The following is a 23,346-nucleotide window of genomic DNA, read 5'->3' as shown; positions in this document are numbered from 1 at the left end:
CTTCCTTCTTTTTCCTTTGAAGATTGTCAGGAAGCTTCTCCTTAGTTCTAGGTTGCTTCTCTCCTTGATTAGTTTCCATCCGTTGCTTCTTTTCCTGCCTTCAGGCGCTTTGGAGAAGAGCTTGACTCCCTCTTCTCTGGGGCAACCCCTGAGATATTGGAACAATGGTATCGTGTCACCCCAAGTCCTTCTTTTTATTGAACTAGACATACCCAATTCCAGCAACTGTTCTTTATATGTTTTAGCCTCCATCTTTGTTGCTCTTCTCTGCGCTCTTTCTAGACTCTCAACATCTTTTTTACATCGTGGTGACCAAAACTGGATGCAGTATTCCAGGTGTGGCCTTTTGAAAGGCCTCAGTGATGGAGCACCCACAACTTCTGCAGGTAAGTTGTTCCACTGATTAATTGTTCTGTCAGGAAATTCCTCCTTATTTCCAGCTTGCTTCTCTCCTTGATTAGTTGCCACCCGTTGCTTCTTGTCCTGCCTTCAGGTGCTTTGGAAAATAGCTTGACACCCACCCACCCTCTTCTTTGTAGCAGCCCCTGAGATATTGGAAGACTATATACAGAATAACAAAGTTAGAATAGACCTTGGAGGTCTTCTAGTCCAATTCAGGAAACCCTACACCAGTGGTTCTCAACCTTTCTAATGCCGCGACCCCATTATACAGTTCCCCATGTTGTGGTGACCCCTCAATCACTTATACATCACCGGGTGCCAGGGGCGTGGCCAAAGAAAAGGGGGAAAAATGGCGGACAGCCTTGTTTGGCGACCCCCGTGAAATGGTCGTTCGACCCCAAATGGGGTCCCGACCCACAGGTTGAGAACCACTACCCTACACCATTTCAGCCAAATGTCTGTCCAATTTCTTCTTGAAAACCTCCAGCAATGGAGCACCCCACAACGTCTGAAGGCAAAGCTGTTCCACTGATTAATTCTTCTCACTGTTGGGAAATGTCTCCTTAGCTCTTGGTTGGTTCTCTCCTTGATCAGTTTCCATCCACATATTTCTGTGAGCAAAGCCAACCTTACCAAATTTCTACAATGACAACTTAGAGCATCCTGCATCACAGTCGGGTTTGGAAGCATCCCTGCTTCAGACAGGAAGGCGGTGCAGAGAGTGGTGAGGATGGCCAAAAAGATCATTGGCAGTTCCCTCCCTCCCATCCAGGACATAGCACAGAAGCGCTGCTTGAGCAGGGTCTGCAAGATTATCTGGGACACTACACATCCTCTTCACGACCTGTTTTCCTTGTTACCTTCTGGGAGGGGGGGGGGGCTTCGTGGTATCCGAAGCAGAACATCCAGATTCAGCCATAGTTTCATTCCATACAGCATTAACCTTGTGAACTCTCAAGCTTCCTCCTTCTGTTATATTTTCAAGATGGACAGTATTTAATATTTATTTGTTATGTATATGTAGGGGTGTGGGTCTATACATATGTTGTACATAGTATGTTTAGGTGTGTGTCATGTATGTGTTTCACTTTGAGAGTGGACAACTAAATTTCATTTTTGATGTGTGCATTGTGCCCACAGTAAAAAAATGACAATAAAGGTTATGTTATGTTATGTTATCTTATCTTATCTTATCTTATCTTATCTTATCATCTTATCTTATATCTTATGGCTTGTTTTCTTTTTTCAAGATGGTTCACATGTTCCCCTAGATTCCATTCCCTTTGCCCCGGAAACCAGATTAAAACATTTATCCTCTCTTAGATTTGCGCGCTTTGTGCTTAAACGCCCCAGCCGATGCAACCTAATTTTTAGGAATAAGATTCAGGCCTACCTCTTCAACGAAGCTATCTTTCTGGTCAAGCATTTCCCGCAAAGTCTGGAGGATTTTGATGCAGAGTTTTTCTTCCTTCTCCATTAGCCGTTTGGTATGATTTATCAACCTTAAGATAAAACATGAGACGAAATATAACACCAAGCCCTGTGGGCCCCTCTCGATTATTTCTCTTTGCTCTTTTTTCATATTATGTTTGCAACTTTTACTCATACTGGGTAGTTCATGAATGAGTGCTATTGTAAAGACACAACCATTTGCATTTGGAACGTGTCTTCACAATCAACCACCAGAAGGCACATTTGGCACTGAGGATAACTTATTTTATTCTAAAGGAAAATAAAGCAAACCCGACTCCTTACTAACACTGATGATGTTACCTAGTTGGGTGATGAAATGTCTGCAAGAAAACCACCAAGCTCAGAGAGTACCTAGGACCTCACAGTTCAAATATCTAAGCAAACTCCCCTCCTTTCTAGCATTGATGATGTTACCTAGTTGGGTCATGAAACGTCTGCAAGAAAACCACCAAGCTCAAAGAGAACTTAGAACCCCACAGTTCAAATATCTAAGCAAACTCCCCTTCTTTCTAGCACTGATGATGTTCCCTAGCTGGGTCATGAAACGTCTGCAAAGAAACAACCAAACTCCGAGAGCACCAAGGACCCCACAGTTCAAATCTCTGAGCAAGCTCCCCTCCCTTCTAGCACTGATGAGGCTACCTAATTGGGTCATGAAACGTCTGCAAGAAAACCACCAAACTCACAGACCACCAAGGACTCCATAAAAACGGAGCAGTCAAATATGTTTTAGACCAGTGATGGTGAACCTTTTAGACACCGAGTGCCCAAAAACCGCCCTGCCCACTTTCCCCCACACTGCCCGCTCTCCCTCTGCTCTGCCCACCATCTGCAGGGCCACCCGCTGCCTCCACGGCCAACTGCAGCAGTGCCATGGTGGCCACGCCCTTCGCCCGTGCCCTGCAGCATCATCTGCGCGCGACGGGGCGCAAGGGCAGAGTCTTGTCCCTGATGCCCGGCTGCCATGTCCTTGCCTGTGCTGCTCCACCCGGGCCGTGCCCAGGGGCAACTTTCCTCCGGGGGGGCTGCTAGTGAGGAGGGGGCTGTGGGGGGAGGCGGGGCTGTGGCGACGGCACGCGTGCCCACAGAGTGGGCTCTGAGTGCTGCCTCTCTGGCACGTGTGCCATAGGTTCGCCAACACTGTTTTAGACAGTGGTGGGATTCAGCCGGTTCGCACCACTTCGGCAGAACCGGTAGCTAATTTTTTTGTCGCCCAGGCCCAGAGTGGACGTCCAGAAGCGGCATCCACTCAGAGAACCGGTTGTTCACACATTTGAATCCCACCACTGGTTTTAGAGTACGTAGCTTACTTGCACATGAAGGCTCCACATCTAATTCTAGCATCACTCCCTTCCGGGAAGAGAAGTTCAGGGCTCCGTAAGACATCAACCAGCACAGAAAATTCAGCTTGCATCATGGGATTGAATTGCTCTTCCAAGGAGGCCACTACGTCCTAAAACAATGGCAATAAATAAAATAAAGATTCTTTGCTGAGGCCTCTGGATAATAAAGTGTGGCTAGTTTTCTAACAAACCCAGCAGGATGAACGTTTTCAACTTTTCGCCATTTCAAGGGAAATGACTCGAGAAAGGGGAAATAGAAGGCATATACTACAACGTCTAACGCCAATACGTTATGTGGCTTTCATTCAACATCTCAAAAACACGGTGATCAGTCATCATCTAGACCAGGAATGTCCACCTTTGGCAACTTGAAAAATCTCTGGAGATTTTAATTCCCAGAATTCTCTAGTTAGCCATTGCTGGCTGGGGAATTCTGGGAGTTGAAGTCCACAGGTCTTAAAAGTTGCCGATTTTGGACTCCCCTTATCCAGATGCTGCTTTAAATGAGCATTTGGACTCTCTATTTTATAGCATACCTGTAACTTCTCAATGATGTTCCTATAATCCCACGAAGGTCCCCCAAGGGGTTCTTTAAAGCGGGGGCCGCTACGAGCAGACATCCGCCAACCCATGGCTGCTCTTTGGATCATGTTGGTGTGACTCTTCATGAACAACGTATTCACTTGGCTATCCAGGTCCACTGGGATCGCAATGCCACGGTTCTTGGCTTTGGAAAAACATCGTTAAAAATGTATCAGTACATACACACATGCCTGTGCCTATAATAAATATGCTTTGGAGAATAGCTTGACTCCCTCTTCTTTGTGGCAGCCCCTGAGACTGCTATCATGTCCCCCCTTGTCCTTCTCTTCATTAAACTAATTTAATGAAGATTCCACCCGATTCCTGAAAGGAAGAATTAAAAAAGAACACTCGCAATTACCCACCGACTTCAGCTAATGTTTTGATGCAAGATTCCACTGAAGACTTTTGAGCTGGGTTTGGCCAAGTACAGTTGTAAATTCTGAAGGCAGATTGCAGCAGCTGGATGAAAACAGGCTGGTGTGTCTAAAGGAAGCAACACAAGGAATACAGTCATTCCCACAGCAGCACATTTGCCCGCTCAGGAAATGAGACACAAATACGTGTGTTACAATTTATTTCACACTTGTAAATATTCCTCTGTTTGCAAAGGATTTTCGTATACGTCCTTTTCAAGTGGCTCTTACTGAACTGCCTTTTAACACAACCAAGGGTGACAACTTGTTTTAATTTTTTTTCCATTAGAGCAGTGGTTCTCAACCTTTTTAATGCCGCGACCCCCAACCGGTCGTAAGTCGAGGACTACTCAGCCGGTTGTAAATCAAGGACTACTCAACTGGTGCAGCACCGTTTGCAGAATGGGACTTTTGGCGGGCTCAGCAGGGCAGAGACAGCCTGGACAATTCCTATTGGTTTTGGAAAGCCAATAGAATTAGACTTTATTCAAGAGACTCTATTCTATTGGCTTTCAAAAGCCAATAGAATAAAAGGGAGTAGCACAGCTAAGGAAAAGGGGGAAAAAAATGGCGGACTGCGTTGTTTGGCGACCCCCGTGAAATGATCATTCGACCCCAAATGGGGTCCCAACCCACAGGTTGAGAACCACTGCATTAGAGCTTTGTGCTAGGAATTCCAGATCAGGAATTAAGATATGCAAGCTTGGCTTTTTTTTTTTTTTTTTTTAAGCTTTTGGGTAAACGACGCCAACAGACAGTCCTCCACTTATAACCACAATCGCGCCGAAAATTGCTGTGGTTAAATGAGACGTTTGTTGAGCGTTGCCTCATTGTACGACCTTTCTTGCCACAGTTTTTTAAAGCAGTTCTTAAGTGAGTAATCCGGTTGTTAAGTGAATCTGTCTTCCCCATTGACAAAAGGTCACAAAAGGGGAGCCTTGGTACAACACAGCAACGGTCGTAAGTACGAACCAGTTGCCAAGCATCTGAACTTTGATTATGTGATCATGCGGAGGCTACAAAAATCTTAACTGTGAGAAACGGTCATAAGTCACGTTTTTCAGTGCCTTTGAATGGTCACTAAATGAACGGTTGTAAGTCAAGGACTACCCATCTTCTGCACTGTGCAGTACTTGTAATTGTTATAAGCGTAACTGTTGTAAGTACTCCAGGCACCACAAAATGCAGAAAGGCTCTAAATGTATTGTGGTGTGTGGCCTTTGAGCTATTCCTTCGTACTGAAAAAGCATTTTTGTGAGGGAAGTTTTAGTTAAACGTTACATAAACACGACTTGGCACAAATGCCTCTATGACAGTGGTTCTCAACCTGTGGGTCGGGACCCCATTTGGGGTCGAACGACCATTTTACGGGGGTCGCCAAACAAGGCTGTCCGCCATTTTTTCCCCTTTTCTTTGGCCACGCCCCTGGCACCCGGTGATGTATAAGTGGTTGGGGTCACCACAACATGGGGAACTGTATTATGGGGTCACGGCATTAGAAAGATTGAGAACCACTGCTCTATGATGTGGCATCACGGCTAGTTGTCTCTGTCGCCAGCTTCTTACCTGGAGGCTTGTGCTGTTGTCTGAAAACGGAGAACTGAAAAAGCCGCTGACTATACTCATTACTGGCTCGGTGACATATTTTTCGAGAGATAAATCAGCATGTTTCCTGTCTGTATTGGTGTTACAAACCTATTTGTGGAAAAAAGTGACGATATGAAGAATCAAAAAAAGATACAACACTCCATTCGTTCATCAGGTTTTAAGTCAGAAACATAGTGCAGCAGACATGACAATAGTCAGTAGAATTCTAGGGGTTTTCCTATTTTCCTTTTTTTAAGGGCTTAAAGAATGTAAAGCTTTCCTTCCCTCCATCCATCTTTCTATCTATCTATCTATCTATCTATCTATCTATCTATCTATCTATCTATCTATCTATCTATCTATCATCTACCTATCATCTACCTATCATCTATTTTTATCCATCTCTATCTCATCTATCTCTATCTATCTATCTATCTATCTATCTATCTATCTATCTATCTATCTATCATCTACCTATCATCTACCTATCATCTATTTTTATCCATCTCTATCTCATCTATATCTATCTATCTATCTATCTATCTATCTATCTATCTATCTATCTATCTATCTATCTATCTATCTATCCATATGTGTGTGTGTGTGTATGTATATTCTATTTATATCCATCTCTATCTCATCTATCTATCTATCTCATCTCTCTATCTCTATCATCTTATCTATCTGTCTGCGTCTGTCTGTCTGTCTCTATCTATCAATCTATCATCTATCTATCTATCTATCTATCTATCTATCTATCTATCTATCTATCTATCTATCTGTCTACCTACCTACCTATCTACCTACCTATCTATATCTCTGTCTCTCTATCCCTATCTATCTATCTCCCTATCTATCATCTATGTGTCTGTCTGTCTATCATCTATTTATATCCATCTCTCTATCTCATCTCTCTCTCTCTCTCTCTCTCTCTCTCTCTCTCTCTCTCTCTATCTATCTATCTATCTATCTATCTATCTCCATCTCTATCTATCTCATCTATCTATCTATCTATCTATCTATCTATCTATCTATCTATCCATCCATCCATCCATCCATCCATCTATTTTAAAATCATTTTTAATATCAAGTTCAATTCTTGGTTTGAAGAACACTTGCATGACTTAATTCTAGTGTTTTCCAACCTCCGCATCGTTAAAGATGTGTGGACTTCAATTCCAAAGAAAGTTCTCTTTCTATTTAGCTAGATAGCAAGGTAAGTTTAAATATTAAACAAAAAACAAAAAAAACCCACTTAATCAGATTTCTGAAAGACATCCAAAGGCTTACCCTTGCCATGTCAACCAGAAAATTCTCAAACAGCTTCCAGATGTGGTTGCTGGTGTAGATTTCCTTCATTTCCACTTCAGTGTCCACGTAGCAGTGATTGACAAAGTTGACATATGCAATCTTGATCTGGAAGTTCAAAGAAATTTTCATTGATGCAAAAGAGAAGCACGGCCACTGGATTTTCCCACTGACAGATATATCGCAACCATTCAGCAAAGTTTTGTGCTACAGTTACAGAATCTAAGACAATGCTTCCCTTTCAAACCTTTATTACTTGGGGATAATAATTTGTCTTCTTTTTAGTAATAGCCAGAGCAATAGCACTTAGACTTATGTACCGCTTTACAGTCCTCTCTAAGCAGTTTACAGAATCAACCTATTGCCCCCCCCCCAACAATCTGAGTCCTCGTTTTACCAATCTCGGAAGGAAGGATGGAAGGCTGAGTCAACCTTGAGCTGGTCAGGATCGAACTCCTGGCAGTCGGTAGAGTTAGCCTGCAATACTGCATTCTAACCACTGTGCCACTACGGCCCCTAATAATAACAGGATTATTCAAGATGGGTGCAATTAGTAAGGACGAAGAATGACATACCACAGTAGTTCTCAAAATGTGGTCCGTGGACCCCTCGGGGGCCGCAATGCCATCACAGGGAATCTGTGACGGCTTGAAGAAATGTTATGATTTATATCTTGAGTTAAGTCTTGGTGATCCATGGCCATGGTCCATGACCACAAAAGGTATTTAAAGGGGTCCATGGTGAAGAAAAGGTTGAGAACCACTGACACACCATCTTCATTTAAATGGCAAACCATTGTTTTTTGTGACTTTTCCTACCCCAGTTTCCAAACCATGTTACCATTTTAGGGGAGATCAGTTTTATTGCTTTAATTAATGGCTTAATTAAAGTTCCGTGGTGGCCCAGTGGTTAGAATGCAGTATTGCAGGCTAACTCTGCCCACTGCCAGCAGTTCGATCCTGGCTAGCTCAAGGTTGACTCAGCAGCCTTCCATCCTGAAATGAGGACCCAGATTGTTGTGGGCAATATGCTGTCATTGTAAATTGCTTAGAGAGGGCTGTAAAGCACTGTGAAGTGGTATATAAGTCTAAGTGCTATTTCTATTTCTATTCTAGCTGTGGGGGCGCAGTGGTTAGAATGCAGCATTGCAGGCTGACTCTGCTCACTGCCAGCAGTTCGATCCTGACAGGGCTCAAGGCTGACTCAGCCTTCCATCCTTCTGAGGTCAGTAAAATGAGGATCCAGATTGTTGGGGGCAACATGCTAACTCTGTAAACCGCTTAGAGAGGGCTGTAAAGCACTGTGAAGTAGTATATAAGTCTTATTGCTATTGCTATCCATCTATCTATCCATCTTCTATCTATCTATCCATCATCTATCTATCTATCTATCTGTCTGTCTGTCTGTCTGTCTGTCTATCTATCCCTATTTATATCTATCTATCTATCATATCTATCTATCTATCTATCTATCTATCTGTGAAGCGGTATATGTCTTATTGCTATTGCTATCCATCTATCTATCCATCATCTATCTATCTATCCATTATCTATCTATCTATCTATCTATCTATCTATCTATCTATCTATCTCTCTCTCTCTCTCTATCTATCTATCTATCTATCTATCTATCTATCTATCCCTATCTATATCTATCTATCCATCATCTCTCTCTCTCTCTCTCTCTCCCTATCTATCTATCTGTGAAGCGGTATATAAGTCTAAGTGCAATTGTTGTTGCTAAGTGCTATTATTATTTTCTTGATTTAACTCTTTCGCTGTAACTGCTGTAAGAGTTAAATCAACAAAGCAGAAGGCCTATTTTTGGCATGACTGCTCAACGTGCAATCAAGATTCATCTTCTTATTCATTTTTGTTTGTTTGTTCTGTTTCTGTAGTCTAAAGACGGGCTCAGATAAAACTCGGGTTACCTCAGCAACGTCCGATATCAAAAGGCCACCTTATTTCAAGACCATCGCAGCCGCGTTCAACCTACCTCAGGTATGCAGTCATCATGCGTCACCACTCGCACGATGTCATCCAAAGGAAGGAGAGAATTGCATTTGATCTCAGTGTAGACGTTTTTGCCTTCTGTGCAGGCTGCCAACAGTTCCACCAGGGTGATGTGGTAAACCAGAGGTCCACTCTCGTCTACGCGGTCTCGCTCCGAGCACATCATTTGAAGGAGGGCTGGGAAAGACGCTCTGTCATTGTAGAACACCAAGACATCTTCACCTCCATTGACCAGCTGAAAGGAGACCTGGAATTATTTCTCATCCGGAGTAACAGAATAACAAAGATGGAAAGGACTTTAGAGGTCTCCTAGTTCAGTGATGGCAAATCTTTTAGAGACCGAGTGCCCAAACTGCAACCCAAAACCCACTTATGTATCGTCGGGTGCCGGGTGGGTGTGGCCCATTGGCTGGGTGTGGCCAATTGGGGGTGTGGCTCATTGGGTGGGCGTGGCTTTGGTGGTAACGGCAGACTGGGTGGGACTAAAAAGTTCAATCAATCAATTCCAACTTTGCAAGATCTTGTTTTTTCCCCGCGAGAAGTTAAAATTGACTGATTGATTGAATCTTTTTTTTTTTTTTTTTTTGCACACGGCGGCGGAGGCCTAAAGCGAAAAGGTTTTATAAAACCCAGCTGAAGGCCTAGGATTGGGGCGATGGCTTGCGTGCCCACAGTGAGGGCTCTGAGTGTCGCCTCTGGCACCCGGCCATAGGTTCACCACCACTGTCATAGTTCAATCCCCTGCTTGAGCAGCAGACAGACCCCATACTAATACAGACAGATGGCTGTCCAATCTCTTCTTTAAAATCGGAGGGAATAGATGGGGAACTCATAAAATTTGCAGGCAACACCAAGCTGGCAGGAATAGCCAACACTCCAGAAGACAGGCTTAGGATACAGGAGGATCTGGACAGACTTGAACATAGGGCGCTATCTAACAAAATGAAATTCGATGGGGAAAAAAGCAAGTTTCTACATTTAGGCAAGAAAAACCAAATGCACAGGTATAGTATAGGTGGTTCCTTGCTCAATAGTAGTAACTGTGAAAGGGATCTCAGAATCCTAGTGGACGATCCCTTAAATAGGAGCCAACCGTATGCTGCAGCTGCCAAAAAAGCCAACATAGTGCTGGGCTGCATTAACAGAAGGACAGAATCAAGATCATGTGAAGTGTTAATAGCACTTTACAATGCCTTGGTAAGGCCACACTTGGAATACTGCATCCAGTTTTGGTCACCACAATGTAAAAAAGATGCTGAGACTCTAGAAAGAGTACAGAGAAGAGCAACAAAGATGATTAGAGGTCTGGAGGCTAAAACATATAAGGAAAGGTTGCTGGAATGGGGTATGTCTAGTCTAATGAAGAGAAGGATGAGGGGGGACATGATAGCAGTGTTCTAGTATCTCAGGGGCTGCCACAAAAAAGAGGGAGTCAAGCTATTCTCCCTTAACCTACCTCTGTCATAACCATATCCTGGCACTTCTTGACGTATTTCCCATCGGCCTTGACAATGGTGTGCAAAAAACGCAGATATTCAACATGGCGGCCGTGCGTTTCTATGCAGTGGACAAAATGCTGCACCGCCCGCTCGCTAATCTCATTGCACAGATGGTAATTGTTGGTGAATATGTGCCGCATGGTTTCAGCCTCCAGAAGCTGATTTAAAAATGGAGAAGAAAAAAAAAGATTGCACGATAATGTGAGTGGTAATTTACATGTAACATTGACTAACAGGAAGAACGCTAATCCCACGTCGGATAACTTCTCTCTCTCTCTCCCTCGCATTTTATTCTTCAAGGCCAGAATTTAGTCTTGTTTAAAATTCTCCATATTTTAAATCAGACTAAAAATTCGGGCCTTGAAGAGGTTGAATCGAAACTGATCAATAGAGAATCGTCACAGCGGTGGGACAACATCGCCAAATAGGAGTTAAGAAAGGAGGCCTACTGTTCTATCCTAATCTTTCAAATAAGAAAAAATAGCCCCGAATACCAATAAAGGAGAATATTTGTAGCTCAGGATTGAAACAAGGGGTCCTTGGTGCTCTCTGAGGTTGGTTGTTTTCTTGCAGATGTTTCATGACCCAAACTAGATAACACCACCACTGCTAGAGGGGGGCTTGTGAAAAGGAGGAGGAGGAGGAGGAGGAGGAGGAGGAGGAGGAGGAGGAGGAGGAGGAGGAGGAGGAGGAGGAGGAGGAGGAGGAGGAGGGCAGCTGTGGGATCCTTGGTGCTCTCTGAGCTTGGTTGCTTTCTTGCAGATGTTTCATGACCCAAACTAGATAACATCATCAGTGGTAGAAGGGAAGGGAGTTTGCGGAGAGGAGGAGGAGAAAGACTATGTGGTCCTTGGTGCTCTCTGAGCTTGACTGTTTTCTTGCAGACGTTTCATTACCAAACTAGGTAACATCATCAGTGCTAGAAGGGAGTAGGGTTTGTGGAGAGGAGGAGGAGGAGGAGGAGGAGGAGGAAGAGGAGGAGGAGGAGGAGAATGACTATGGGGTCCTTGGTGCTCTCTGAGCTTGGTTGCTTTCTTGCAGATGTTTCATGACTCAAACTAGATAACATCACCAGTGCAGCACTGTGTTAGTACTGATGATGTTACCTAGTATGGTAATGAAGCAACTTCAAGAAATCAGCCAAGCTCAGACAGCACCAAGGCCCCTTCATAGCCTTGAATTTTCATGTGCAGAATCATGCAATCTTTTGGGATACAAATACCGTCCCTTCCAGTGAGAAACTCATCCGTAATTAAACACTCACCCCAGGGGTTAAGAATAGGTTGAGGTGTTTATGAAGAAGGATTTGATTCTGAGGGTTGCCACGACAGAAGTTCTGAAGAAAGAGGTGAGCTAAGGTCATAATTTCATTCATCTTTTGGTCAGTCTTCAGTCGCAGTCATTATTTCAGTTGTGAGGTGAACCAACAAAAAGCAAAAAAAATTAGACGTTAATATTGGCAGAGGTGAACTCTAACACATTACGTGTTTGGTAGTCAGTCAACACTGGCAGAGTCCACGGCAAACAATCCATGTTTGTTTGATTCGCGTGTATGTTCAATTCAAATTTATTACATCCCTGAGACCAGGCACAAGCAAGACATTGAATAAACTAAGTATTTCATTCATGTAGATATATGTGCATGTTTGTCAGAGTAAAACATTAATAAATTGAGTCCAAAAATAATTAAGAGCATAGTTACTAAAATAGTTCCAAATAAAACACTATTACAACTACAGTAGTGGCCAAAATTGTGGAAACCTTTTGGGAAAAGTGTATTTTTGAAGTTGGATGGCTAACAACACCACTTTTTTTGGGAGTAGTACCATAAAACCATATATTAATGGAAAGATAATTTAATCAAGAATGTAATGCAACATAGTTTGTTCAATTATCTGTACTGTATTCTATGAAAAGTTATAGCCAAATAACCAGAAAAAGGAAGCACAACTTGCTTAGGTTGATATCAGGTAGCTTTCCTTCATCTGACTGTAGCCAATGAGTGTGAGTGCTTAGAGAGCCAATCAGGTGTCATCTTGTTTTGGCAATGAGCCAATCAGATCACAGTAGGATTCAGTGATCGATGTCCTATATTGAAGCTGAGAGGAGGACATTTGTCAGTGTGTTATATGATGGCTATCAAGTTGATTGGGGTTTCTTTTGTGTTCTTTCATTTAGTGAGCTTGTAAAACGTAATAAAATTAAAGTAATGGTGCAAAGAGTTGACTGGTCGCCCAGAAAGCAATGTAAAATAGTATTTATTAAGTGAACAAGGCTACAGTTATAAAGAAATTAGAAGGAAAATGGGTGGAAACTTAACCAAAGGTGGCATTTTTACTGGACACTTTTCCCAAAAGGTTTCCACCATTTTGGCCACTACTGTATGTTCTCAAAGCAACTTTACATTTCATCTTGCATGCTAGATGAAAGACACTTTTCTAAAATAATGAGCAACTTGAGAAAATTTCATTTCATTTCTGCAAAAAAAAAAAAAAAAAGCCAGGCCAGTGTCTTAATAATTTATTTTACCACTCTGCAAATCTTTTGTCTGCGAGCAGTCCACGATTTACAACCGTCCGTTTAGTGAGCGTTCAAAATTATAACGGCACTGAAAAAAAGGGACTTATGACCATTTTTCACATTTACAACCATTCAGGCATCCCGCGGTCACGTGATCAAAATTCAGACGCTTGGCAACTGGCATGTACATATGACGGCTGCCGTGTCCCGGGGGTCACGTGATCCCCTTTTGCGACTTTCCGACAAACAAAATCAAAGGGGAATCCAGATTCACTTAACTTATCCAGATTCACCGGGTTACCAATTTAACGACTGCAGTGATTCACTTAACAACTGTGGCAAGGTAGGTCGCAAAACGGGGCAAAATGCACTTAAGAACTGTTTTGCTTAGCAACGGATATTTTAGGCTCAATTATGGTCGTAAGTCGAGGATTATCTGCAGATGTCCAGCTAATCCATGTCCATTAACAGCCCAAACTGAAAACCCCACATTTCGATTTTTGCTTCATGATGGTAAGAGTTTGAAAGTGAAAATAACCTCCCTTAATTATAATAATTTAATTATTTACATTAATATATCCCACCCTTACCTTCTCGTAGGGGATTTGAAGAAGATCCAACACAACGCTGTGGGCTCCCATATTTTTCAGCAAGCGCTGCTGCTGATTTCGACATTTTTTATTTTGAATGCAGAGCCCCCGTAATCGGATCAAAATCTGTGGATTAAAAAGTAATACATATTAGACATCTTTTTTTTTCATAAATGAAGGTAAACATACATGTCCTGGGATAAGATCCAATCTAGTTGTTCACTAGGACCAGAGGTTCAATCGGCCGAGCTTTCGGACCCGTGCTGGAGCCCAACTTCAAGAGATTTCTCTCTACTAAAACATGAGCTTTGGGCTATTCTGTGAGTTGTATTTATGTAGTGCCTTCCTATTGGTGTGTTGAGGGCTGGCAATTGGCTGTTGTTTCCTTGTGCTGCCAAGCCCTCAGCTCCTACTTGATCAGCCGGTGGTAAATCAGCACTCCCTGATTTCCCAGGCTTCAAATGTTTCCCTGGCTATTTTTGTACCTGCTCAGCCAACAATCTTAGTAACTGCGAAATTGAACGTATGTCCTTGTTCACTGCAGTGTGAGGCTACCAGTGAGTTTGGATCTCCTCGTCTGTTTTCATTTTACTAAAAAAATGTACAATTTTACTGTAATATTTCAACATACCTCCATAACTATATTATAGTTGTTACTCTTATTGGTATCGATCTGAGGTTTCTTACTCCCATCCTGGACTGGACTTAACATGCTTGAATCCTGTAATTTCAAGGAAGAGTCAAAAGGCAAAATTTAAATTGCTGTCACGTAAAGCAGTTACTTGTGCTATGATTATTAACTAAGGCTGTATTTGCATCTCAGGTTTTATTTTATATGTCTTTGTGAACTGTTGTTAGCCAGAGAGAAGAGAAGAGAAGAGAAGAGAAGAGAAGAGAAGAGAAGAGAAGAGAAGAGAAGAGAAGAGAAGAGAAGAGAAGAGAAGAGATTTGTCTAGAATGGTAGTTATAATAAATGTAAGATAATAATAATAACAAAAACATAACAAACCTTGCAAAACTGTCAAAGCCTAGGAAAATGAAAGTAGGAAGTGATGTAGAGGATCAAAGCTAAAAAAAACTCACTTCTATAGGTTCATCGCTTCCTTTTGTTTGATTTTCACCCAATACACCATTTTCATAATTACTGCTTTTTTGGACCCAAAGTTCTGATTTTTCCACAGTCAGTCTTAGCTGGTCAAGGTCAGCTTTAATTTGCTTGTAACTGTCCACGTCTTGGTTAGACACCAGCAATTGGACCTGTAAAATATTCAGAATTCAACAAAAGCTTCACTGCATCAAATGTAAGACAATTTACCCCAAAGGTCTGTTCATCTGCTTGTGATGTCGTGTTAGCAAACGGCGCTTTTGAAAAACGCTCGGAAAAAATTACTTTTTACACATCTGGAAAAATAAATAAAGTACAAATGGTTTCATATCCACACTCTTTTACATTTTTAGACACTGATAAGCATAACAAAATAAAAAAAAACAGTATTTTGTTTTCTTCTCCTGCTTTTGGTGAATAAAGAAATTCTAGGCTGCTTTCCTTGTATTCATTTGCTGATAAGCATCCAAATCTCTTCTTGAACATTTGGAAATGTTTTCCAGGGAATGTGTAAGTGTGTACATGTAACTGTAATCACATGTACATTATTCATTTTCTGACAAGAGGCTTCCAGTATCTTCAAAAGATTTTCACTCTCAGTTTCTATATTGTTATCATAGGCAAAACTGACTGAGAGGCTTTTTGGCTTACTAAAATTATTAACGAAGTTGGGGTCACTCCAGTTTTGAAACTTAATATCTACATCAGCCCTGAAGTTCTATAGAAATTGATGTAAAATAATCCTTGACTTATGACCACAATTGAGCAACATTTCGCTTTGCTAAGTGAAACATTTCTTAAGTGAATTTTGCCCCCATTTTTTACAACCTTTCTTGCCACAGTTGTTAAGTGAATCACTTCAGTTGTTAAGTTAGTAACATGGTTGCTAAGTGGATCTGTTTTCCCCCCTGCCTTTGCTGGTCAGAAGGTAGCAAAAGGGGATCACATGATCCCGGGACATTACAACCGTCGTAAATATGAATCAGTTGCCAATTTTAATCACCAGACCATGGGGGAATGCTGGAATGGTCGTAAGTGTGAAAAATGGTCATAAGTCACTTTTTTCAATGCCGTTGTAACTTTGAACGGTCACTAAATGAACTGTTGTAAGTCAAGCACTACCTATACCAGGGATAGGCAACCTTGGCTCTTTTATAACTTGTGGGCTTCAACTCCCAGAATTCCTGAGCCAGCATGGCTCAGCTTGGAAACCTCTCCCTTTCCCCTCAGCATGGCTGGCTCAGGATTTCTGGGAGTTGAAGTCCATGAGTCATAAAAGAGCCAAGGTTGCCTACCTAGGCCTAGGCCGCTTTATGACTTGTGGACTTCAACTCCCAGAATCCCTGAGCCAGCATGGCTCAGCTTGGAAATCTTTCCCTTTCCCCTCAGCATGGCTGGCTCAGGAATTCTGGGAGTTGAAGTCCACGAGTCATAAAAGAGCCAAGGTTGCCTACCCATGCCCTATACCAGTGTTTCCCAAACTTGACAATTTTAAGGCATGTGGACTTCAACTCTCAGAATTCCACAGCCAGCGTTGCTGGCTGTGGAATTCTACGAGTTGAAGTCCTCATGCCTTAAAATTGTCAAGTTTGGGAAACACTGCCCTATACAGTGAAAGTGTTCCTTGACTGTTGAAGACTGTGTTACTTGTCGTAGACAAATGCTTATACAGATTCAGAAGAAATAGCATTCAAAATGGGAATATTATAATGCTCTGTTTTTTCTCCACAGAAAAGGAACATTCTAACCTGACCCAAAACAGCAGCTTTGACTCACCATGTAAAGGAACTGCACAAATCTTACAGTATCACCATAAAGCACGCTTGCAGACATTTATCTCCTGTAACAACTGAAGGATAGGTTGATGCAGTGTGCTAAACCAACATTTAGGGGGGGGGCACGATGGCTCGGCGGTTAAGACGCTGAGCTTGTCAGATGGAGAACTGACAGACTGGGTTCAAGTCCCGAGGGCGCACGATAGGGTGAGCTCCCGTTCCTTGCTCCAGCTTCTGCCCACTTAGCAGTTCGAAAGCACGCAAGCACAAGAAGATAAATAGGTACCACTTTGGTGGGAAAGTAATAGCATTTCACGCACGTCAGGGTTTAGTCATGCCAGCCGCATGACTATGGAAAATGTCGTTGGACAATGCTGGCTCCCTCGGCTAAGAAACGGAGATGAGGACCACCTCCTAAAGATGGACACGATTGGACGAGAGAAATTTCCCCTCTCCCTTTAAACCAGTGGTTCTCAACCTTTTTAATGCCGCGACCCCCAACCGGTCGTAAGTCAAGGAGTACTCAACCGGTCGTAAGTCGAGGACTACTCAACTGGTGCAGCACCGTTTGCAGAATGGGACTTTTGGCGGGCTCAGCAGGGCAGAGACAGCCTGGACAATTCCTATTGGCTTTTGAAAGCCAATAGAATTAGACTCTATTCAAGAGAGTCTATTCTATTGGCTTTCAAAAGCCAATAGAATAAAAGGGAGTAGCACAGCTAAGGAAAAGGGGGGAAAAAATGGCGGACTGCGTTGTTTGGCGACCCCCGTGAAATGGTCGTTCGACCCCAAATGAGGTTCCGACCCACAGGTTGAGAACCGTTGCTTTAAACCAACATTCTGGTGGGATGTACCTGCTTAAATGCTTGCAGCACTTCTGCTCTCTGACTGAAGTGCTTAAACAAGAGTTGCAGGGCTCCTGAGAGCAAAGGAGGGTAATCGTGCATTATAAGATGAATCAGGACTCGCAGAAACGTCCTGCCCCCTTCGTCGTCCAGTTGCACGGCGTTCTTTTCCTTCCTGCATAAAAAGAGAGAATCTAGTGATAGCAACGCATGCGACGTTAAGCCTCTTTAGATGGGGCATTCTGAACAGAGGGTTCGTTCCTTCTATCAGGGGGATCACTTGTGCCTCACTCAAAAGTGGAGGAAGAGATTCTTGTCAAAACAAGGAATAAGGAAAAACCAGGAAATCCATCTGTTTGTAGCTCAGGGTTGAAATGAGGGGGTCTTTGGTGCTCTCTGAGCTTGCTAGTTTTCTTGCAGACATTTCACGACCCAACTAGGTAACATCATCAGTGCTGCCCATCAGTGCTTACTAAAAGTCCTTAGGACTTTGCAAAACGTTCTGAAAATTAAGAATTCCACCACAGAGAAACGGGAACGTATTGTTAGGCTGTCCAGAGGAAATATAAAGATGAATTAAAAATATTAATTAGGCCTATTAGAGCGAGAGAGTGGGAAGCAATTGGTCAAGCAAAAACAGCAGGCCAAAGACATGAGCTTACCTGCCAGCAAACATGGTTTCTGCTTCTGCAGCAATTTCATCTATCTCAGGGACAGCTGCTACAATAGAAGACAGCGTAGAGTCAACACTACGAAAAACATCTTCCTCCTTTCCTAGTTTTTTGCTACAAAGAACTGATCAGTGGCAACTGGTGTGAATTAGAACAACAGAGTTGGAAGGGATCTTAGAGGTCTTCTAGTCCAACCCCCTGCTCAGGCAGGAAGCCCTATACCAGTGATGGCGAACCTTTTAGAGACTGAGTGCCCAAACGGCAACCCAAAACCCACTTATGCATCGTCGGGTGCTGGGTGGGTATGGCCCATTGGCTGGGTGTGCCCATTGGGTGGGCGTGGCTGTGATGGTAACGGCAGACTGGGGGGGACTAAAAAGTTCAATCAATCAATTCTAACTTTGCAAGATCTTTTTTTTTCCCACGAGAAGTTGAAATTGACTGATTGAACCTTTTTTTTTTTTTTGCACATGGCGGCAGAGGCCTAAAGCAAAAAGGTTTTATAAAGCCCAGCTGAAGGCCTAGGACTGGGGCGATGGCGCACATGCCCACAGAGAGGGCTCTGCGTGCCACCTCTGGTACCCGTGCCATAGGTTCGCCACCACTGCCCTATACCATTTCAGACAAGTGGCTGTCCAATCTTATAATTCACAGGCTACATTTTTATGAGTTGATATTCACACATGATGGCATGGCTACTCATACATCACTTATTTGCCACTTGTTCCTCCAACATTCCCTTTAGTTCCCCCCAAGATAATACCTACCATCTCAATTTAAGGGCTAGGCACATTCCACACGCAACACGATAATGTTGCTTAAACGTACTGCCCAAGAATGAAAGCTAACTTGCGTGTACTTTGCATTTTTGGGACCGCACACAAGTAATGATACATAAAATCATAGAATCATAAGCCTGGAAAGGGACCTTGAAGGTCTTCTAATCCAATTTTCTGCCAAAGACAAGAGTTTTTATACGATCTCGGACAAATGGTTGTCCAATCTTTTCTTAAAAAGCTCCAGCGATGGAGCACCCATAACTCTGGGAGGCAGGCTGTTTCACTGATTAATTGTTCTATCAGGAAATTCCTCCTTAGATCCAGGTGGAATCTCCTCCTGACCAACATCCACCAGATGCTTCTGGTCCTGCCTCCAGTGCTATGGAGATAAAAAATGTCATCCTTTTCCCTGCGACAGCTCGACCACTATTGGAAGATGCTATCACGTCACTCCTAGTCCTTATTTTCATTAAACTAGACCAGGGGTAGGCAATCTTGGCTCTTTTGTGATTCGTGGACTTCAACTCCCAGAATCCCTGAGCCAGCCATGCTGAGGGGAAAGGGAGAGGTTTCAAGCTGAGCCATGCTGGCTCAGGAATTCTGGGAGTTGAAGTCCACGAGTCATAAAAGAGCCAAGGTTCCCCACCCCTGGACTAGACATTCTCAATTCCTGCAACCATTTTTTATACATTTTAGCCTCCAGTCCCCTGATCATCTTTGTTGCTCTTCTCTGCACTCTTTCTAGAATCTCAGCATCTTTTTTACATTGTGGCGACCAAAACCGGGTGCCCTATTCCAAATGTGACCTCTTTGATACAGTATAGAGCGGTACAGGCAGTCCTGACTTACGACCACAACCGAGCCCAACATTTAGGTTGTCAAGTGAGACATTTATTAAGTGACTTTTGCCCCCATTTTACAACCTGTTGCTAAGTGAAATGACGGCAGCTGTGAAGTTAGTAACACGGTTGTTAACTCAATCTGACTTCCCCGTTGACGTTGCTTCTCGGAAGGTCGCAAAAGAGGATCACGTGACCCCGGGACACTGTCAACGGTCATAAATATGAGTCAGTTGCCAGCTGTCTGAATTTTGATCACATGACCCTGGGCGTGGCTGCAGCGGTCGTAAGTGTGAAAAACGGTCATCCGTCACTTTTTCCGGTGCCATTATAACTTTGAACAGTCACTAAACGAGCCATTGTAAGTCAAAGACTGCCTGTACTATCACCTCCATGTGATTTGATGCCGTCCCTCTGTGGATGCAGCCTAAGATTGCGTCACAACCACAAAAGCCATTTTTGCACCACAAGCATTTTGCATTCCTGCATGTGACATCAGGACGGACCTTGGACCACATCGCTGTGATGCTGCTTTTGTCGCTGGGTTTCCTACAGATGCCTTGAGGACGGCTCTCATTTGAAAGAAGTCATGGTTACCTTGATTTATTCTGGTTTACCTGAGGTGATAGTTGGTGAGTCGGGGGGCGGCGTTGTGGAATTGTCAATGTTTTCATTGTTCTTCCCAAATTCCTTCTTGTAAATAGACAGCAGGTAGGATATTCGATAGTCAAGGCGGACGCTAAGAATAAACTGTACGACACAGACTTTTGAGCCTATTTCTCAGCCGCATGCAAAGATCACTTATTTACAAAAATCGAAGTTGCTACTATGACATTAAAATATATTTTAACAGGAAACAAATCAAAGTTGCTACTATGACATTAAAATATATTTTAAAATGAAACAATGCATTTGTCACCAATAAACATTTATAGCTCATGCTTGGAAACTGCTTCATATTTATGACGGTCGCAGTGTCCCGGGGCCAGGTGATCCCCTTTTGTGACTTTCTGCCAAGCAAAGTCAATGGGGAAGCCAGTTTCACTTAACAACTGGGTCGCTAACTTAACAACTGCAGTGACTCCCATCACAGCTATAACAAGAAAGGTTGTAAAATGGGGCAACACTCACTTAACAAATGTCTCACTTAGCAACAGAAATGTTGGGCTCAGTTGTGGATGTAAGTCGAGGACTGTCTATTCCTATTCTACTCTACTCTATTTTATCCTGTTTTCTATTCCATTCCATTCCATTCCATTCTATTCCATTCCATTCCATTCTATTCTATTCTATTCTATTCCATTCCATTCCATTCCATTCCATATATTCTATTCTATTCTATTCTATTCTGTTCTGTTCTGTTCTGTTCTATTCTGTTCTGTCTTGCATTTCTTAATCTGCCCTCATTCTAGCTCCAGAAAATCTCCCTAACTCACAAGGCTGAAGAAGGAAAAAAGAGAATACAAAACTGTTGTTTTTCCAACCAAAAGGTTACGTAAGCTACATTTCATCCTTTTCTTCAAAAAATGTAATAGGATAGATTTTTTTTTTTACCTGTAAAATCTCGATAATTTTTAACTTGGTGTCCATCACAGTGACGTCTTCGCTGTCCACAAGGTTGGGTTGTTTGCTTCGGTGGACGCTTGGGGGAATATCAGGTAAAGAGGCAGGAAAAATAGACCCCCGACTGAGGACCATTTGAGTCATCATCTCTCCCACCCCATGAATGGTTCGCATCACATTGTTTCCTGGAAGTAAGAGAGAGAAAACAAGGGCTACTCTTGACAGGCAACAGAAAGGTTGAGAATCGGGAGATTGACATGAGAGAAGAACCACGAGCAAGTTAAGTTCCCTTGAACTGAACTCAGCAGTCTGGTGAAAGGAAGGACACATCCATCCAGTGTCTGTCACGGAAGGTGTGAATGGCCTTGAGAAAAGAGGAGAAGACATGGCGCCTAGGAAACAATTGGAAGAGAGGCAGGAGCCCCCTGTCGCCTAACAGTCGGAGGAAGAAGCTTAGGAAGGACTTTCCCTAATGGATCAAGAGGTTAAAAATGGTGAGGGGAGATCTGTACTTTCAGACTTGAAGAGGAGGTCAACCTATTTTTCAAAACATCAGAAGGCAGGACATGAAACAATGGATGGAAACTAATCAAGGAGAGAAGCAACCTGGAACGAAGGAGAAACTTCCTGACAGTGAGAACAATTAACCAGTGGAACAGAAGTTGCCTCCAGAAGTTGTGGGCGCTTCATCACTGGAGGCTTTTAAGAACAGATTGGACAGCCACCTATCTGAAATGGTATAGGCCAGGGGTAGGCAGCCTTGGCTCTTTTATGACTCGTGGACTTCAACTCCCAGAATTCCTGAGCCAGCTACGCTGAGGGGAAAGGGAGAGGTTTCCATGCTGAGCCATGCTGGCTCAGGGATTCTGGGAGTTGAAGTCCACGAGTCATAAAGCAGCCTAGGGCAGGGGTAGGCAACCTTGGCTCTTTTATGACTCGTGGACTTCAACTCCCAGAATTCCTGAGCCAGCATGGCTCAACTTGGAAACCTCTCTTTTTCCCCTCAGTGTGGCTGGCTCAGGAATTCTGGGAATTGAAGTCCACGAGTCATAAAAGACCCTGGTATAGGATCTCCTGCTTTAGCAGAGAGTTGGACTAAAAGACCTCCAAGATCCCTTCCAACTCTATTCTGATTGATTGATTGATTGATTGATTGGGATGGGACAATCCCAGAGGGAACTGGATTTGTCATATTGGATTAATTTCCAATCTAGAACTACAGGAGATAACCAGCGTAGCTCCTTTGGTAGAGCTAACAAGATGGGCAAACCACACAAAATGTTCCTCAGGCTGCTATTTTATGGACCAACTGCATCTTCTGAACAATCTAGGCTACTCAATGCAAACTGCAACAGTCCAAATTCAATATAATTGAGATATCGAGTGATGCTCAGCAAAACTTGCCTCCAGAAGTTATGGTTGCTCCCATCATTGGAGTTTTAAAGAAGAGTGGGCAATCATTTGTCTGGAAGGACACAGAGTCTTCTGCTTGAGCAGGGGTTGGGACCAAAAGACTACTTAGCTAGTTGTTGCTATATTACAGGTAGTCCTCAACTTACAACAGCTCGCTTAGTGACTGTTCGAAGTAACAACAGCACTGAAAGAAGTGACTTATGACCATTTTTTCACACTTACGACTGTTGCAGCATCGCCATGGTCAAGTGATTTACATTCAGATGCTTGACAACTGACTCACATTTATGACGGTCGCAGTGTCCCGGGGTCGCGTGATCCCCTTTTGCGACCTTCTGACAAGCAAAGTCAAGAGGGAAACTAGATTCACTTAACAACTATGTTACTAATTTAACCACTGCAGAGATTCACTTAACAACAAGGTCGTAAAACAGGGCAAAATTCACTTAACAAATTTCTCACTTAGCAACATAAATTCTGGACTCCGTTCTGGTTGTAAGTTGAGAGTTACCTGTATTGTATTTATTTGATTCATTAAATTTTTGCTGGTCCTTGACTGAATCAATATATTAAATATAATGGCCAGGCCAAAGAGTACCAATTCTCAGTCATTTCAGTGAGACT

At 42.9% G+C, this 23,346-nt stretch overlaps 1 protein-coding gene across 3 annotated transcripts in view; it reads right to left on the bottom strand.

Moving 5' to 3' along the window:
• ITPR2 (inositol 1,4,5-trisphosphate receptor type 2) overlaps window positions 1–23,346 on the bottom strand; it is a 132,995-nt gene that overhangs the window by 62,052 nt on the left and 47,597 nt on the right. For 2 of the 3 annotated variants that reach the window (XM_039357571.1, XM_039357572.1), the window contains 16 exons: window positions 21,301–21,494; window positions 20,364–20,496; window positions 18,120–18,177; window positions 17,467–17,632; window positions 14,816–14,989; window positions 14,364–14,453; window positions 13,733–13,858; window positions 11,887–12,009; window positions 10,580–10,780; window positions 9,107–9,358; window positions 7,094–7,219; window positions 5,783–5,911; window positions 4,166–4,286; window positions 3,755–3,945; window positions 3,186–3,328; window positions 1,796–1,904 (listed from right to left, as the gene is read on the bottom strand). In XM_039357571.1, coding sequence (XP_039213505.1) covers window positions 1,796–1,904; window positions 3,186–3,328; window positions 3,755–3,945; window positions 4,166–4,286; window positions 5,783–5,911; window positions 7,094–7,219; window positions 9,107–9,358; window positions 10,580–10,780; window positions 11,887–12,009; window positions 13,733–13,858; window positions 14,364–14,453; window positions 14,816–14,989; window positions 17,467–17,632; window positions 18,120–18,177; window positions 20,364–20,496; window positions 21,301–21,494 — 2,336 coding nt within the window. The remainder of the gene's footprint in view (window positions 1–1,795; window positions 1,905–3,185; window positions 3,329–3,754; window positions 3,946–4,165; window positions 4,287–5,782; window positions 5,912–7,093; window positions 7,220–9,106; window positions 9,359–10,579; window positions 10,781–11,886; window positions 12,010–13,732; window positions 13,859–14,363; window positions 14,454–14,815; window positions 14,990–17,466; window positions 17,633–18,119; window positions 18,178–20,363; window positions 20,497–21,300; window positions 21,495–23,346) is intronic. The other variant, XM_039357570.1, reaches the window with a different exon arrangement.

Source organism: Crotalus tigris, unplaced genomic scaffold (assembly GCF_016545835.1).
Source record: "Crotalus tigris isolate CLP2741 ecotype Arizona unplaced genomic scaffold, ASM1654583v1 scf7180000018925.3142382, whole genome shotgun sequence".
Classification (NCBI taxonomy): Eukaryota; Metazoa; Chordata; class Lepidosauria; order Squamata; family Viperidae; genus Crotalus; species Crotalus tigris.
Note: the sequence above shows the minus strand (reverse complement) of the source record. Positions and strands in the feature narration are given on the sequence as shown.